Here is an 18,672-nt window from a genome sequence, read left to right as displayed (position 1 = left end):
TGAAGTGTGCACAATTCATGGTAGGGTTTAGAAATTCGTTGTTTGGAGCTGGGCTGGCTTGCAGAAAGAGAGCAAATGAATAGGAAATGCATGAGCTTTATGTTGCCTACAGATATTCCTCTCTTTCAGGTACAGAGCCAGCTTTATGTGTGTGGAAGGATTTAATTAGAGGCAGGAAGGAGTATTTCCTTGATCTGTAATAGGAATCCCCACCCAGGGGGTATTTTAAATCACTGGAGCTAAGAATAGGAGTCCAGGAGAAGCTTCACATGGGTTATGTCCCCAGCACGCAGTGAGATACAAAGAAATTGATGCGAAGCACAAAGCTGCACACGGCATTAGATCTCCCCAGTAAATTTTTCCTCCTTTTCACTTTTATTTTTCTCTTCCACTTGCATTTACTTTGTTGTTTACTTTTCCTTTCTGCATATTTTTGTGGTCTCCTAAGTCATCCATTTCTGTCTTTATCTTTTTTCTTCTTTCTGTATATTGCCTTTCCCATTCTATTTCATCTATTTCATCATTCCATTCTATTTCCATATTTTCTGCAGCTGCTTTTATGAGTCCTAGCCATTTTTCAGCGCCATTTTTGAGTCCCTTTCACTTCTTTGCTTCTTCCACTTTCTGTGCTTTCTCTCTCCATCTTATATTGACATCATTTCTCCACTCATTTCTTTGTTTTACTCAGTGTATCCCCTTAGAACTTCTTTGCAGTGCTTCACTGCTTTGCCTCAGAACATTGCACCATGTGTGCAAATTTTGACTTTTCTAGACCCTTAGGACAGAAACACAGAACTGTAGAGGTTGGAAGGGACCTCTGGAGATCATGAAGCCAACTCACTGATAAAGCAGGTTCCCTAGAGTAGGTTGCACAGGAAAGCATCCAAGTGGGTTTTGAGTATTTCCAGAGAAGGAGACTCCACAACCTCTCTGGGCAGCCTGTGCCAGTGTTCTGTCACCCTCAAAGTAGAGAAGTACTTTCTCGTGTCAGTACAAAACTTCCTATGTTGCAGTTTTTGCCCATTTCCTGTTGCAGGACACCAAAAAGAGCCTGGCCCCATCCCCTTGACTTCTACCCTTTAGGTATTTGTTATCATTGATAAGATCCCCCTTCAGCCTTCTCTTCTCCAGGCCAAACAGTCCAAGGTATCTCAGCTTTTTCTCATAAAGGAGATGCTTCTGGACCCCAGTCATCTTCGTTGTCCTCTGTTGGACTCTCTCTCCAGTAGCCCCCTGACTTTTTAAAACTGAGGAGCCCAGAAATGTACACAGTACTCCAGATGTAGCTTCACTAGGGCAGAGTAGAGCAGGAAGATCACCTCTCTCAACCTGCTGTCCACACTCTTCTAAATGGACCCCAGGAAACTATTGGCCTCCTGGGCCACAAAGGCACACTGCTGGCTCATGGCCGACCTGTCGCCCACCAGGACACACAGGTTCTTCTCTGCAGAGCTCCTCACAAGCAGCTCAGCCCTCAACCTTTTTCTGGTACCTGCAGTCATTCCCCCCCAGGTGTAGGACTCTACACTTGCTCTTGTAACATAGCCAAGATTCAGAACTGCTCTGCTTTTCCAGACAGGCCAATTGCTTGTATGCTGCATTTTTCAAGTTTAGAAAACAGCTGCTCATCCCCAAAAAACAATTCCCACTACTGCACAACATTTAGACATACCACCTTTCTTCTACAAAAATTCTGGGAGCAGGAAGTGGGCCATGACTGTGCATCTAAGCAAGTGATGAGATGACGAGACGCAAAACACTGCAGTTTGCAACAGCATGCAAAAGCCAGCCATGGCTTGCTTTTTTCCATCGGACCTGTTACCCATCACTGGATAGTAATGCTGTGTTGAAAGGTGAGGTGGAGTAGCTTGGTGATCTGAGCAAGTCCTTACCTTTGCTCACTTTCTCCGTCACAGCCAACGCCTTTCAGCACAAATACATTTCTATACACAAGCTCCCACACAGGTTTTCCCATGTCCTCCCATGCAATTTCTTGCCCATGGCCCAGAGGCCAGATTGGGTGGAACTGTACAATACCTTGTAATGGCATTTCTCACTTTAGCAGGAGCTGTTCTGATATTTCCCTCTCCCATGCTGCAAGCTGAATAGGTTTTATATTCAGACTTCTAAATATCCATGGGACTGGAAGGGTCTAGGAAACAGGAGTAGTACAATCTAGTCCAATTGCTGAATAGAACAAGGATTATGGCATAACCCTCCTTTTTTGTCTGTATGATGTCCATAATGCGCTAAATGTTCTGATCAGCATTTAAATGGAGTTTGAGCTGGACTGAATGGCTCCTGCACTGCAATATTTTCAGGATCTGGAAAATCCAAGAGAATGATATCTCAGATTTTCTCCTTCGAGAAGTCTTATCCAGACAGAAAAGGAGAGATGAGGCAGTCAAAGAGATTTTCATCAGTCTAGCAGACCAGCACAGCAGTACCAATGAAGTGTGATATGGCTTGCTGGATACCTGCAACTACTAGACCACCAGTCAATATTGAAACACAGAGAAACTGCACAGACTGTAGGCAGCTAGTCCACCTTGCCTACATACAGACTGCACAGCTGCTAATAGCTGTCGAACCCAAGCACAGTGCCCAGACCTATGGGAGAACCAGTGGACACTGCAGTGATGACAGCTCTGGATAACTACAACCCCATGCTCCAAAACAGATCAGACAATGATGGGACGTATAAAATATTTTCCAGACACTCAGTTATCACTGAAGCTATTGAGCTAGCAAAGATATTTGCAGGCTGTTTCCTCTCAGACAGAATGGAATGAAAAGGAGTTCTTATACATTGCATTCTTATATCCATGTATCAGAACACCTGATGAAGAGCAGCAAAGGCCCCCAGATGCCTGAAGGGACTCATCTCTTGCTGGTTTTGGTGTTATTCCCCTCAGTACCTTCAAAGATGTGAATCGATGTATCCACTAACTGCCTGATATTAAGAAAAGTCAGAGACCATTAGAGACTCACAAAGGGAAGCCAACCGGTGAAACCACTTAATCTTTGTCACTAAAGGCCACTTGTGGTTTGGGAAGGTCAAGAATCAAAACAGAACTCTCTCCAAATCTGTAATAGCCACTGTGCTGTTCTCTGGTATGAGAAGAAAGGAATACATATTAAAGGTTGCATGTATTTAGAAATCTCTTTCTAGGTTCTTTCAGATCTGAAGAAGCAAAGGGAATACTCAGTTAAAATGGGCCTTTTTTTGAAGATACATAATTGAACTCACTGTATATATACTGACCAATCAGTAATATACTCCTTAACTGAGCTATTATCACATGGTCCAAAAGGGCAATTCAGTCACAGATTTAGTTTCTTTATATATTTATTTTAACTGTGTCCTGAGTGAATTTATCAGTTTCTGTTCCTGTCACCTCTCGGAGGCTGAGTGAAGGACAAAAGGCTGACACTAGATTGTACTTCAGACATCAGGTTTTGTAGTGTTTTATTCTGAACAGTAATTAGGTAAATCAGCACTGAACATATGCAGCAGGCAGAAATGAAAACTAATTACCATAATTTCATATGGAATTTCAAGACTGGTAATTACAGTGTTAATCTCACTCAAGTCAAAGTCTTTATTTCTTTCTTGCATCCCAGAGGTTAGGTAAGTGTGTGGAGCCTCCTTAATGCTGAGTCCAGAAGCAACAGAAAGTCTATATCAGAAAAGTATGGCACTTTCAGTATTAATCCAAGTGATTTCTATCCCAGAACTGCATAACCTTCTTTTCCTCAGGATATTTACAACACAGTTCCTCTCAGCTGCAGCGAACTGATCATTTCTGCCATGTCTGAAGGAGAATGAGTGAAAAAACCCCACACAGTAGAGTGCAACCTCCTCAACCTACAAACTGATGTAGTTCACACTGAAGAGTCTTCTGGACATTTTATTATTGCCTCTTGCATCCACATGTGCAGCTGTTGTTTCACAGATGCAAACTGCGAGTTGTTTAGCTGCACTATTTCAGTGTGCATTAGCAGGGTCCAGCAAGGCACTTTGTATCATCAGACTACAGCCAGAGGGGGGTTATCATACCATATGTCCACATTTTCTTCCTTTAGGTACTAGGAACCCACTGAGTATGAGTCTCGGGAGAAAGCGTTCTGGATAGGGAACAGCAACGCAGCTCTTCCCCCCAGACCCTTTCCCAGCTCCCAGTCTTTCAAAACCAGGCTCTCAGTTCACTTTGTTTTGGAAAAAGATGTCACAGAGGAGCAAAATATTCTTGTGGCTGAGGATGGAAGACTTCGTAGTAAAATATCATGTGCTCTGCACAATGGGAATCCTTCAGCTTAAGGGGATTAAGTAGAAGGAGATAAACTAGTTCTGCTGCATATGTGGAGTACATTGTATTACCTACCCTGCTGATATATGAACCTCTTAGAATTCCTTTCAAAGGTGATAGTCAGGACACAAAGCTTTACAGGAACATGCATCACCATAAATGTAATTGTGTGGTGGTTTTTTTTTCCATAATTAACATTCCCTGCTTAAGGGGAACAGAATCTGCCTGAAAGAATCACGTTGCGAGTTTTGTTGTGCCTAAAGAAAAAGATAAATGGATGGTCAGCTTTAAATTCATCTTTGTGCTGCAGAATCCGATATCCTGGCACCTCTAGAGACTCTCCACCCTGTTCATTTACTTCCAAGGAGACTTTATGAATGATCTTCGACAAAACCACACCCTTGGTTTCACACATCTCAGAGAAATCTGATGCGCTCTCATTAAAGATATTTGTCATGCCGAGGCTTTCCAGAAGTGGCTTCAGGTCATAATCGCCTTCCACGCTAAACTTTGGAAGAAATACATTCACTTTGGTGTTGGCCATCATGCTGGGATTGGTCCACTGTAACAAAGTCTCAGGGGTGAGTGCCTTTTCCAGCTGAAGACAAAAAGAACAAAGGAAGTTAATGTGCAGCCCAAAGAAAGTGAGAACAAAAAAAACCATTTCTGAACTCACAATTCCTATCAAGCCTCAAAAAACAAAGCCCAAAAGGCAACTTCTGCTTGTAGCATTCAGAGTTAACTTACACTCTGTTTTATTGATGTAAAGATTATTTAATCTATAGAATAGACTTCCAGAAAAGCTCCATTAAATGTTCATACTCTGATTACTGGTCCTTCACAAGCATTTGCTGTGTAATAAGCTCAACAACCTAACTGAGGAGCCCAAGACAGTTCCTACACACAGCTAACTGACACAGCTGTCCATGGAAAGCATCATCTCAATACTGTTTTTTTCTCTCACCTTTTCCAGGCCAGTCGTCTCATCTTCAATATCTTTGGGCAGCAGAATGAGCATGCTTATGTGTTTGTTAAGGCATGGAAGTTCAAGGATTGAAACATTTAACTCTTTAACGTAACCTAGGCAAAAAGTAGCTTCCAGATTCATCATTTGCACGGGCTTAGTTTCAGTCTGCAAGACACAGGAGACAATCTAGCACTCTTTAATTCACAGAGAAGATAAGAGAGAACATTTTGCAAGCTTGCATGATTACCATCATGGAATTTGCTGGCTTTCCTAAGTAACAATATCAGCTGTGAGACTAGTGAAAGCTGTTGGTACTTTAAGTGGGGCAGTTTTCCTGTAACAAGGTGTATTTAATACAGCATAGTGGGATGTGCTTTAAAGGAAAAAAATACCTATTACTGGTGACCCTTTGTGCTTGTTTCACCAACAGCTTCAAACTAGCAATGTAACGCGAAAACTGGCATAGGTACTTTTGCAACAGCATATAGGTTTCAATAGAGAGCCTAAGAATACCGTGGTAGTAACAAACTTTCTCTCGTTCCCATTTTTTTCAGAACATACCTTGTTGACCTTAAAAGGACATTCTTTGATTTCTGCCTCTGGGAACTTCTTCATCCAGTTTGTGACAAAATAAGCTGCATTAACTAGGAGGATCTGAGTCTGGTCACTTACACTATCCTCATTCAAAATATTCTCCATTTTGCCTGTGAACATGGTTAAGATTGTTATTAGTACAATCAATTATCAACATAAGTGTTGTTTTCACAAAACATGGAAACACTTTACCAAATTAAAATATTTGCATCCTGCAGTTCACAGAAATTTTAATTACAAAGGGAAATTCCCAAGTAGAAGCATTTAGTTCCCTAGCTGCAGTTTCATATTCGAAATGGAATTTAGGATTAAGACAGATCCTCCAAGTGACATTTTTACTTGGTTTTACATAAAATAGAATCAAAAATATGTCTAGTGCTTTTGTTTATTACTTTAAAGAAAGTACTGAAACTTCAGTGAAATTCAACAGATAGAAGTGAAAAAATATTTCTCATTTGGAGAGTAAGACTTCAAGAGAAGTTCCAGTTTAGTTTCTACTCAGTTTTGGAGTGATACATGAGAATAAAATGACTCGAATAAGAAATACCGCTAACTCTAACTACAGTTCATAACCAAATAGTGCCATGGATTTCAAAAAGAGAATGGAATTCTTTCCCTCGCTTTATTTTGAGTCTGTTCAAACACTGTCACAAGATACTGAATTCAGACTGTTGTGGATGCTAGTCTCCATTCATGCATAAAACACATAGGCAGTGCAAAGTACTTCCCCGTGGGCACCTCTGTCACCTTGGGATGGACCAGGTGTGACTCAGGCACCCATATTTTCATATCTGTACCACATGAGGGCAATAGGCAGCAACCGACCCTGGAGCTACCTGTGAACAGTGTGTACATAAGCTGTGCCTTGGGCACTGAGTACCAGACCTCCACCCCCCATAGACTGGGCAGGTTCTGCCTGGGAGCCCTGATGGTCACTGAGTGGCATCTCTTGGGACTTCGTGGCTCAGAGGAAAATTGCTGCAGCACGATTTCCACAGGAGCATCTCCAAGTAAGAAATAAATGTCCACCTGCAGTCAAAATCAGCTGTGCTTCTGAGATGAGATACTCATTAACAGCCTGAAATTCAGAGTCCAGCACATACTCTCCATTAGAGAACAAGGCTGGGATTTGATGTATTGATGTCGGATGTTTGTGAAGCTCCACAGCCAGGAGCTGTTATTCTCCCAAACTGTTCCAATGAAAACAAATGAGATGCTTTGCCAAAGGCTAATGCAAGGTCTGCCTCCAGAAATGCCGCAGCAGTAAAGTAAATGATTTAAAAACACGCTAGCATGGCTAATCCTCAGGAATCCAAATAATAGGTGTAGTCCCATTGCTTTCACTTATATTTATTTCTAAAAGCAATAGTTAGGAGATGTCATGAGGACAAAGATATCGTTCTTCAAAGAGGTAAGAAGCATCCCTGAGGCTAGGCCCTACTCACCGTCAGTTAGCTCCGAGAGAGATTTGTTGATCTTCTGTCGCGTTTCCTCAGTTTTCTCTTTGAACTCCACTAGTTCCAGCTCCGATGGAAAAGGCCTCTTCGTGGAGTTAACGAAGTCCTGAAAGACACAAGGTACCAAAGCTAACCTCCTTTAAATGCTGTTCACTAGATGACTCTACACAGCCTGCAACACCAGTATGCCAAGCTTCTTCACAGGGTAGCTGGAGAGTATGTTATAAAAGACAGCTAATAAGTAACAGCAGGTGACAGCCGGGATGCACAGCCACGTTCAGCAGATTGCTCCCAGTACTGCCTTCAGTCCAGTTACACTGGCTGCTAAAGGAACTTTGGCATTGCAGGAATGAACATGTTGCCCGAGTTTGAAAGGCTAAGGCGGCCTTCTGTCCATACCTGGGCAAAAGAAAGGGATGAGATAAAGGCCACAGGCTGCTCACAGTGTGCCTGTCCTTGACAGACGAGATGCTCACTGCTGTGCATGGGGCCAAAGAGCGGGCAGCATGATTATAACACCATCTAAGCAGGTTGTAAGTCTTCTGAAACATCACTTCTAGGCTGAAGTTGCCCTTGCTTTGGGCCCTATTCAAAGGCAACTCTGATAAAACAAATACAGTATTTTTCTCAGTTATTTGTAAGGTCCTTAAGTTTCATGGACAAACAACAATATCCTCACCTCTGTTGTTTGAATAACCAGGCTTGTGCTTCCTCAGTTAGACTAAGAAAACTATGCAGTAATTACTTGGGTGTGTGAACTAGACACACACTTGCACCGCCATCTTTATTTAAAATCCTTTTTAGCCTTACTTATATTGCAAAGCCCTTGATGTGGCACAGAAGTCACAGTGCATTCAAAACCTACTGCGCCTACTGACCTAAAACACATTAATGAAAGAACTCCAACTGTGGCAGTGGCTGCATTGCTTGGGGTCAAGCAGAACAATCACCCTCCTACAAACTTTTATTAAGCTGTTCATCATCTGAACCTAGTCAAGTAAAAGGTAATCGGGAGAGAATGTATTTTGAATAACATTGAAGTCTGGTTGGTCAAGCAGTTCAAGCACTTTTCTGCAGTACTTACTGTGGTAGGGCTGAGAGACTTGTCTACAAAGAGCCGCTTGACCATTTTCAGTGCAAAGAAGGAGGTGAGTTTGGAAACATCTGCAGTTACCGTTTGAAACCCAAAAGAAACATCTTTGACGTCTTGTAAATGGAGCACCTGATAATGAACATAATAAAATACTGAGCGACTTTCTTTTTATTATCTAAAAAATCATAGAATAATAGGATCATTGAGGTTGGGAAAGACCTCTAGGATAGTTTAGTCCAACTGTTATGTCATCACCATCATGCCCACTAAGCCACATCCCTCGGTGCTATATGTACACATTTATTGAACACCTCCCTGGGCAGCCTGTTCCAGTGCCTCACCTCTCTTTCAGAAAAGAAATTTTCCTAATATCCAACCTGAACCATCCCTGGCACAACTTGAGGCCATGACCTCTCAACCTATTAATGCTACCTGGGAGAAGCAACCAGCCCTGATCTCAACACAATCTCTTCTCAGGCAAGTGTAGAGAGTGATGAGGTCTCCCCTGGGCCTTTTCTTCTCCAGAGTGAACAATCCCAGTTCCCTCAGCTGCTCTCCATAATACCTGCACTCCAGACCCTTCACAGCTTCATTGCCCTTCTCTGGACAAGCTCCAGGCCCAACAGCTTGGCAATAAATAATGCTTGTCTGTGACCAGAGCTTTGACTTTTTTGTATTTAAGCTAACAACACAATCTGTCACTCTTACTTATTACTCAAAAATCATTCATTTACTTGACATCCTCACATAAATCTAAAGACTTGATCCTAACAAAACCTCAACCAAATGTGTTTCTTTCCTGTGAGCAGTCCAAAGAATTCCATAGAGCTCTTCATACTAGTAAAGTGATTTAGTGAACTACATATATATCTGCAGTGTGGAGTCATAATATTTTCATCAAACTCACATTCTTGTCCACAGAACTGGAGTTTAGAGGCCAGATAAATAGATGATCCAGTTAGTTTCCTTTCTCGAAGTGGGCTACTTCTTTAAAAACTGCTTACCAGATAGCAAGGTTTTCTGACTGCTGACACAACATCTCATGGTATTTCAGCAGAAATCAGTCAGATAACTAGGTGTGCTTTGGTAGATAGAATGAGAGCTAGAGGTAGGGCTTCAGACTCTCCTCCCAACTCTTGGGAATCACATGCCCAGTTTCAGAATGTTCTAAGATGACATAAAACTCTCTGCTTTTAGGCACCTGCCTGTTGCAAGGTCTATGTGCATATTCCATTAAAAACAGCCTGTCCAACCCTCCTCATCTTCCCCAGCCAGCATTAGTGACCTCCTTTTCCCTTTCAGCCTCACACCTGTTCAAGGAGAAAGAACATGTCACATCTTTACAGCCACAATAAATTACCTCTTGAGAAATGCGAAACATAAGTTCACTTGTGCAACAGAACTCTATTTGTGGATGTTCACTTACCATGGGATGGTTCGATGCAAATTGAAGGAACAAATGAAAATGAAATTAGGCACAGGTGAATGTTTTAAACTCTTCCATTGGAAAGACAGAGCTTGAATTTTGAAATAGCGAGGAAGCTTTGGGGTGTCATTAAAATTAGAAATAAAATCTAAAATTCATTTTTAAAATTTTTTTAGAAAACAATCCTATTTGGGAAAAACCCAGTGGGCCTTTGTAGGTATATTGTTTTGTTGCTGTGCGAATAGCATGAGGCACATTGCAATCTGTAGGGTGAGCAGAGGCACTAGAGGCTGTGCTCCAACAATGTGCTGTCAGGGAAACCGCGGGGAACAGGGAGGAACTCCTAAAGGAAGAAAAATGAGAGCTAGGTGATAACCAGCATATAAATGCATGCTGAATTTGATTCCCATTCACCCCTAGGTAACTGCAGAGACTGTGGACACTGGGATAAAAAGAGGCTATGTAAATCCTGGCTCTCAGAGAGGCAGTCGTGCAGCCTCTCCATGCCACGGGACGACCTTGATAAACCCACTGCACCACCACCGTGATGCTTCTTCATGATGCTGTAAGGCCCTTGAGCATCTAGAGCTATTTGCAAGGCAAACCACTATTCAAGCTGTGCTGCCTCCTACTGCATTATCTTCCTCTTAGCTGTATGGCAGGAGAAAGGGGAAATGGCACAGACAGAAATGCTAAGATTACTTGGTAATGGCAAAATTATTTCCAGTCCTGTTAAGTTTAGGCAGTCCTGAATAACCACAAAACAATTATCTAGAAAATGCAGTGACTTAAGCAGTGGCCTTCAGCCACAGTCAGCACTCTGCTGAGAGGAGTCAAGGCCTTAATGCAACTGCTGAGGTCTCTGCCATGTCCCCATCCACCCTGTAAATGTTTGAGAATGCTTTTTTCCATATGCTAGTGATTTTCAACCTCCTTGGTTGTGTGGAGCCATGGAGTGTGGAACCACTCCGTTATTTTGGATAGACAGTTTTCTGCCCTGGCTTACAAGGAAACCACCATTCTTGTAACAGTATTGACAAGAATAAATAGGAAAGCCACCTCTGATGCAGCTACAGAGTGGGATACCAACAGCTCACCTTTTTCATTTGGTCTGCAGTGTCACCCTTTGTAGCTTTATATGCCAGAGCCAAAGACGTGGAGGTACACAGCGGGGCAAAGATAATATTGGCTGTTCTGTCCTTCTCACATAGCTTTTTGAACATATCAACAGCAAAGGCAGTGTTTGCTAGCTGCAGAGCATCCATCGTCATCCTGAAACAGAAAAGGGTAAAGAGATATGACCCACAGAATGAGCTCCTGCTGCAGTGGGGCTGGCAGGTCACTGACTTACTTGCTGAAGGAAGCTGGACACCAGTACGGGAACTGGGCAGCTTGAGCCTATAGAGGGAGGAGAAAAAGGCCTGACCAGTCCTGCCCAGTTTAAGATCCCACCAGCAGCTCCTGAGGAGAGTTTCATCCATGCCCAACCAAGGTATTGTGAGCGGCTCAGTAGAAGCCCTTACCTCCAAGTGACAGCTGGCAATGCTGAGTGCTAATTGGAGCCAGTATTACCAGACATTCTAGGGGAAATTTGGGTTGGTCAGGATGACCCACACGTAACAAGTCACAATGGATCACATAAGGATTTAATAAGTTTTTAATTGATACTCTTCAAATGTACTGACTTATAAGGTATTTGCCTATGCTCTGGGATCAAATAGTGCTTTGATAGGCCTTTAAAAGCCTCACAATCTTTCCTGTCTCTTGCATCATGTCTAATTGTTCATTAAAGCTTTAGCTGTGGCACATGCCCTCTCTCTAAGGCATGATTCCCTGTTCTCCCTACCCTTGCTAGAAGTCTCCAGAAAGCTGTCTGGTCCTGCATGTTGATATCATCCTAGAAACAATAAGTACTTGGCCTCCTACATAAATACTTCTATGTGCCCACTCATCACTTACAATGATGACTGCAAATATTTTCCTAGCAGTTCAGAGTAACTGCAGTTGCCACAGGGCTGTTAGCTCATCTATGCAGACAGGAATGGAAAAGGTGGTGCCAAGCTACAGATGTTCTGGACCATGTTCTGGGAATGCCACGGAATATTCCAATCTTCCAGACTGCGTTCATAGATCTAAAACTGTACTTCGGTGTAACTCCATTTGTGTAGATTAAAGGCAACTAAGGTAAGCCATAGCATTTCAGTCAATATTATATTGGGCTTAAGACCAGCAAGAATACAGAAGATGATGGCTCCTTTGGCACAGTGAGCTTGACACTCTTCTGCCCCCCAAAATCCCATGTCCCTAAAGGGAAAGACAACCTGATAAATTCGTGTTCAACAGCTCTGACTATTGAAAGAGACAGAAAGGAAAAGATGAATACTCCAAAGGACTTCAAAAGGGCAAAGATTTTAAACAGAACCCCAAAAGTTTCTTCAGTATTAGCTCTCCCCAGGAAAAAAAATTTGAATTTATATGGCATGGAAAGGTGATTTCAAAAGTTCTGTTCTTATGCAGACATCTATTTACAATAACATTTCAGGCTTTGACACAGAAGGTGCTAACAGGAAAGTCAGTTATTTCTCTGAAGCATTACCTTGGTGAGAGGTTTCCAAGAAGCACCTTAAGGACAAGCATTTCTCTCAAATGACTGACTACTTAGTACTGCAGAGTTTCTACCTAGTTCATACCTTTTGCATCCTAGATTGCATCAGATGCGTAAAGATCTCACCAGGTGAGAGCAGTTAGGTACCAGAAGACAGAAATGGGAAGAGGGGACATATGGGGCAGGGAACTGCCTCCAGAGCAAGGAGACCTGCTTCTGACCACTCACTCTCATCCCTGTTTGGAATGGCATATTGAATGACAAAAATCTGCGTATGAGAGCATGTGTTGTACTGCCCAAACTTTGCTGAATACCAAACATCATTGTGTAGAGATGTTGTGGGAGTTCTGGTAGTTGACAATAGAGATTTCCCAAAGAAGCTGTGGTATTTATACGTTTTTATGGGAGTAATAGAACAGGGGAGTATTTTGTCTGCAACACAGCAGAGAAAACTTTGATTTCCAGGTAAGACCTGTTTGATTATAAAAGGCCTTTTTAAAAATAAACCTCTTTATTTTTGTTTTTGTTAACTTACATATGTATATATTCTATATTATATAACACCTGGCTTAATTTTAGCTAAAAGGTACTGTATAAAAGGTTACTAAAATGCGCTGCACAATCTAATAAAGTGAAAAAGGATACTGGCATAAAACCAAGGCTTTTTAGATCCAAATTTGAAAAACACACTTACCCAGCAGTGACCTCTCACATAGTGCTCCTGACAACAAAGAATTTCCTAATTGCCTCCCGATGTAAAGAAAGCAATTCATCTTGGGGAGGAAAAAAAATATTAAACATATAGCATTGGAGAAAGTTATCCCCAAGTAAAAATGAAAAGGAGGATGTTTGCAGCATGTAGAGAACTCCTGTAAGAAACTTTTCAAGCAGAATGGGTCTATACATCTCCCAGTACACTGGCAGTGTCACAAGATGCTTGGGAATGAAAGATTACCCTGAGAGATCTCATTTTACAGTGTCAGCAGGAATCGAGCTGGTGTCAGACTGTGGTTTGGGAAATGTTCTCAGGGAATTTATGGGTGTAAAAGTGAGAACTAAGTGCCAGTCAGCACTGCAAGCATCTATGTCATTCCTGTGGTCACAACTTCTCACATACAAAAGCAACTAATTAACAGAAAAGTCAAGCTTGCTAGAAACTACAGACTCTGCTTACGTCAAGGGAGGAGAGAGCTTTGGGCAAAACAGTGGCAAAAGACAGTAAAAACAAGTATGAAGATCTGGGACTGCTGCTGAGGGAGTCACTTGAAACAACAGATCAAAGAAGCATATGTGAAATCATCCTTTAGAATGCCTTTCTGCACTTGCTCAACACACACACTTCTGTGTACCTTTTACAAACTGCCCTGAACAGGATGCCTACCTTATTTTTCCCTATTAACTCATCCTCTTTAAGTGCCCTTTGAAGTCCAGGAGCACACAATCCATACCATTCTCTGTCTCAAGTAAAAACTGAAGGAATGGCAAGTACCAACTTCCTAGGCATTTCTCACTGAGGAGATAGTGGAAAATTACCCAAGGAACCAAGAATGTGTCATTCAGCATCTGCCACTCTCATGAAGACAAACAATACACATAATCTCACAATGCCAGAATGATGTGTGTAGTTTACCTGAAAAATATTTCATTTGCTAGTGGAGTAAAATAGCCTTCTTTAGTAATGGCTGGCTTGGTATTATTTTGACTTCCAGATCTTCCTTACAGACTAAGAAATGATGTGCAGTCATAATAAATTTAACACATTTCATGTTCCGTTCTGACTTCATCCCAGAAAAATAATTCTGCCTTTCTAACATCAGCATTTTCAGTTATATTGACAAATGACCTTCAGTAATATTAAAATGTGCATGTGCTACCTGTGTTTTACACTCTTGGGTGGAAAGAGATTCAGAGTAAGGAAATTAATTGTGAAATTTTGCAAAATTAAACACTCTTCTTCCTAACACCAGAAAAAATCTGCACCAGGACGTAGAAATTCTTCTTGTTTGGTACCTTTCAAGCTGGATCATTTTCTGCAAGGTTTCTATGTTGCTTTTCAGTGAGGAAACCTGGAGGTACTTTGTGGTGAACCTTTTACAGACCTGTTCGCTCAGTAACCGATGACACTTCTCAATGCCTTTGTTATGCTGAGAGAATCTATTCCTGGTCACCGCAAGGCTCTCATCATTTCTTTCTTTCAGTGCTACTACTGAAACAATGCACATGATTTTGTTGTGGGAAAAAAAAAACTCAGTTTCACCTTGCTGTTTCAATAAGGTCTGGATAGCAAAGAATAATCTCTATTTCACCATCTTTTTTCAGTGCAAGAATGCTTTTAATGCTCCATTTATTAATGATGCATGACACAGAGGAGCTCATGACATTCATATGCTTGAAAGGAAATGACTGTATTAAGTATTACAAAATTTTCAACTCATTAAAGCCCTGAGCACCCCAAGCTGTGTCAGTGACTCCATTACATTAAGTTCCATCTGAGTGAGAAAGGCTGAGGCCCCCATCAATGTTAGAGACCATTAGGTGTCCACAAGCGGTCCCAGAAACCAGACACAGCTCCTGCGTCAGTAATCACAGGAAACTCTCACACAGGGAGAAGCCAACAAAATTGGAAACGAAATTTTAAGAAGGGCTGCTTGGATTCTGGCTGAGTCCCTGCTTTCCCAGGAGAGCAGCAAGTCAGCATTTTGAGAGGCCTGCGGCACGGTGGCACCTTCTAAGCACTGTCAGCCTTGTGATCCAGCCAGCTTTGCTTAAAGCTGTGGCGGGGCCACAGGGTTCAAGAAACACATTCAGATACAGGAGGAAAGTGAAGCACTAGAATCAGTTCAGGAAAAAATAATTAAAAGGTGCCTATCAGACACTACTTTTGCTTTGTCACTCCTGAATGCAACCAATAGAAATTAAGAGGGAAAGGCTTTGTTTACTGTTTGCTTAGTAAGAAAAAAACTAAATGTAGCTTATCTTCTAAAAATTAATCAGGAGAACAGCAACATCTGTGTGGAAACCTGACAAGTCACATCAGCTGAATGGTAAGATTCATCAGACAAATCAGAGCATGTACTTATTTTATTCTTGCCTTAGTTAAGGAGCCCTGCAGGAGAGCACACCCGAGGCAGACAGGGTGGTGGCCATCCTGGCAAGCTGGGCTGGTACTGACGTTGTGCACTAGGGCTACAGCCCAGGAGCTTCGGGTGAGCACCCTGCAGTCATTTCAGTTTAGATAAATGATATTAAATAACCCACATACTTATTCTCAAGTGGGGTATTCCCCATTGAAACTAATTTATTTAACATGAACTTACTGGAGCTCTTGCTTGGAAAACATGAAATATAAAGAAAGAAAACTCTTGTGAGCCTCCTACTTCTACGCAGCTCTCCACCAAGCAAGCTACTCAGCACAGTAACAAGGACATGATTTCCTCTGAACAGACATTTCTCTGAGGAACACACATCATCAGATTGATGCTTTAGTTTAGTGAGATCAGAGTGTCCATAGGGCTGTGGAAAAAGCACCATCAGCAACACAATTTGAGAAAGTCATGCCAGGAATTAAAGAGAGAAATGAGTCTCCAGAATACACTTTATTGTGCCTCAATAGTCAGTGCATTTGTCCAACTGGATAAGCACACTGAAGATAAAGTAGGTAATTAGTAGACTTAAGTTCTTGTCCTTTAAACTATCAAGGATTAGTCAAAGCAAACAGAGCAACAAACCCATGCAGAAAATGAGAAGAATATTCCTTTGTAAACTTCCAAAACAGTCTACACCTACTAAGAGACGTGGAGCATTTTCATGGCATCATACACAGCCTGCATTCTGATTGAGGGAAAGCCATTTGGAACAGTCAACAGGTAGTCTAAATATTCTAATAATTCCTCGTGTCTCTACAGTCTCATCAGGCAGACCCCACTCACCATTTGAAATGAATCTTTTCAGGGATAAAGAATGTAGATGGACGAATGCAGCAATGCTGGGGCGAAACCAAAATGCTGTAGTTTGAGAAGGCTTTTTTCCACCTTTAATTTCATATGCTGTCTCTTCGTATGAACTTCCTCATCGTGCTTACTCTATGCGATTACGTTTCACGTCGGAGATTTTATAACTGTTAGTTAGGCATCAAAGTACCAGAGGAAGAAAAAATGCTGTACTTACTTTGCAAGGGTATAATCCTGGTAAATGAATCAATGAAATGGGTCCAACACGAAGAACTAGAGACCTGTGGCAAAACCTTGCTGAGCAGAAGAGTCTGTTAGCTTGCCTGCTCATTGATACCACTCCCACTTTCCCAGCCCTAATTACGCACACACTCTCGCTTTTTTTCTTCTTCTTTTTTTTTTTTTCCCTTAATCATTCTTCAAGCAGCTCCTAAACTGGAGGAGCAGTATGAGTCACACCAAAGTTGTCTTTGCCTGCCCAGCTACTGAACACAACAACATGCTCCAGCAGGAAACAGCAGCCACGGCATGTTGCCTGCAGCAAGTGCCCTACAAAAGGCACCAGACAAGAGGGAGCAAAGACTCTGAAATAGAGGGTACAGGAGTGAAGGAGCAATTGAAGGACCTTCTGAGCAAAACCAGTGCTCCAGGTTACATTGGAATTGCTGCAATTTAAAAAAAATTGTGAAAAAGACACACAGGGAAGGCAACTAAAACGTGTGATGGCAACCCAGCACTTTGCGTCTGTGTATGCATTAAGATAGTGTCTGTGTTGTCTTTGTGAGGGTTGTGTGGTGTACTTGGTTGGCTCAAATGCCCAAGGACAGAGAGGAGCTCATGCTCAAGGAGAATGTCTGCCCATCTTGTTGCTCTCGAGAAGGAGATTGAACTTGGGAGGGAGGAGAAAGCCACTGCTCCTTTCCAGCATCTCCAGAATGCGAACCGCTGAGTTCAGGCCACAGTGGCCACGTGATTACTGATGAATCCAAGGGAGAGAGGGATAGGGAAAGGCAGTCATGTAGCTTGACAGGCCTATTTGATTTGAAAAATGCAAGCAGTCATTAGCAATAAAAAGGTTGCGAGGTTGCCTACCCTGCTCTGTACTGCTTCTCCCATCATGGAGTCTGGCAGCACACCACACTAACAAGAACTTCCTGGAGTCCAAGTCAAACTTCACAAGGAAACACCCACAAACACAGCTCCTCACCCACCCTAGGTGGCCCTGAATGCCCTTAGACTACTGATATGCTACAAAAAATTATAAACACAAGATTGTTGAACTTGCTTTCAAGTTGCTATGCTGGCAAATAAAATGGCTATAAAACCAATGTGTCTTCTTTGGCATTATGCCTCCTTGGTGGCAGTGGCAACTGAGGAGTTGTTATCTCCTTCTGGCATGCCACATTCCTGTTTTGTTTTGAGTGTAAATCACACCACAGCTTTCTGATCAGATCCCAGCAACATGTCCTTCCAAAAGACTCTTATTACACAAAGGAAATCTTATTTTCCTTTCTGCTGTGATGCAGTAGGGTTCACCTTCATTTATTTACCAGACAGCAAACATAAAATTTGTATGCTTTACCATAAGTGAATTCATAACAAACATTAAGGTGTGGATATGTTTAAGCAATTCAAAGAACATAGAGGACAGCTGGCTAAAATGTGTAATCTGCGCAATTATTGTCACATATCTAATTATGCCTTACACCATGAGAGAAATTTTGATAAAAATCTGCAATAATGTCGTCTGCCAGACTCTTCTCAGACGTCTGCAGGTAATCTAAACATTGTGGCCTCTGCAGGAGCAAACTTTCCTTCTGGCCTGGATCTACCAAAGATGGCTTTCTGTGGAGTGGTTCAGGAGCTTCTGGATACACACTGGTGGGGAGTGGCCAACAGCTCAACTGCCTTGACAGAGATAGCACAGCTCACCACCTTCACCTCCTATCACCATCACCTGCTTCATCACCATGGTAGGCTGGAAATACAAATACAAGTGGGTACACCGGTTTCTTCTGAAGGCTGAGCAGTGAAAGGGGAAGGCTACCCTGCGAGGCTGAAGGTGCGTAAACATTATTACACTCCACTCAGTATCTTCTAATTACTTCACTTCTAATTACTACACTCCACTCAGTAACTTCTCTTTGTTAGCTGAGGTCTGGCTTTTTGTAGCCTTTCACAGGCCCTTCTGCCTGACCTAGCTGGTGCTGAGAAATGACTGATCCCAGAGAATGGACATTCGGGGTTGATTTACAGTTGGCAATAATGTT

At 42.1% G+C, this 18,672-nt stretch overlaps 2 protein-coding genes across 2 annotated transcripts in view; one reads left to right on the top strand and one right to left on the bottom strand.

Annotated features, from left to right (window-relative positions):
* Nucleotides 1–18,672, top strand: part of LOC136059152 (vacuolar protein sorting-associated protein 4B) — a 382,624-nt gene that overhangs the window by 334,077 nt on the left and 29,875 nt on the right. The window lies entirely within an intron of this gene.
* On the bottom strand, nt 3,346–16,796 carry SERPINB5 (serpin family B member 5). The gene is made up of 7 exons (XM_065753137.1): nt 16,620–16,796; nt 10,945–11,119; nt 8,413–8,550; nt 7,317–7,434; nt 5,839–5,981; nt 5,275–5,442; nt 3,346–4,908 (listed from the first exon to the last, which is right to left on the bottom strand). Exons 2-7 carry the CDS (start codon nt 11,116–11,118, stop codon nt 4,516–4,518), a joined length of 1,134 nt encoding a protein of 377 aa, XP_065609209.1. The 5' UTR covers nt 11,119; nt 16,620–16,796; the 3' UTR covers nt 3,346–4,515.

The sequence above is a fragment of the Cyrtonyx montezumae genome, unplaced genomic scaffold (assembly GCF_038088225.1).
Source record: "Cyrtonyx montezumae isolate F1298 unplaced genomic scaffold, pur_monq_1.0 scaffold_8, whole genome shotgun sequence".
In the NCBI taxonomy this organism is placed as follows: Eukaryota; Metazoa; Chordata; class Aves; order Galliformes; family Odontophoridae; genus Cyrtonyx; species Cyrtonyx montezumae.
The sequence above is the reverse complement of the archived record's forward strand: the minus strand, read 5'-3'. Positions and strand labels throughout refer to the sequence as shown.

Bases quoted from the DNA above. Each gene is read 5' to 3' on its own strand.
- SERPINB5 (XM_065753137.1), bottom strand. From the start codon at position 11,118: ATGACGATGGATGCTCTGCAGCTAGCAAACACTGCCTTTGCTGTTGAT. The intron at 5,443-5,838 runs GTATGTTCTGAA...TGTGTCTTGCAG, and splicing joins GTCCTTTTAAGGTCAACAAG to ACTGAAACTAAGCCCGTGCA. The intron at 4,909-5,274 runs GTGAGAGAAAAA...TTTTGTCTTCAG, and splicing joins AGACGACTGGCCTGGAAAAG to CTGGAAAAGGCACTCACCCC.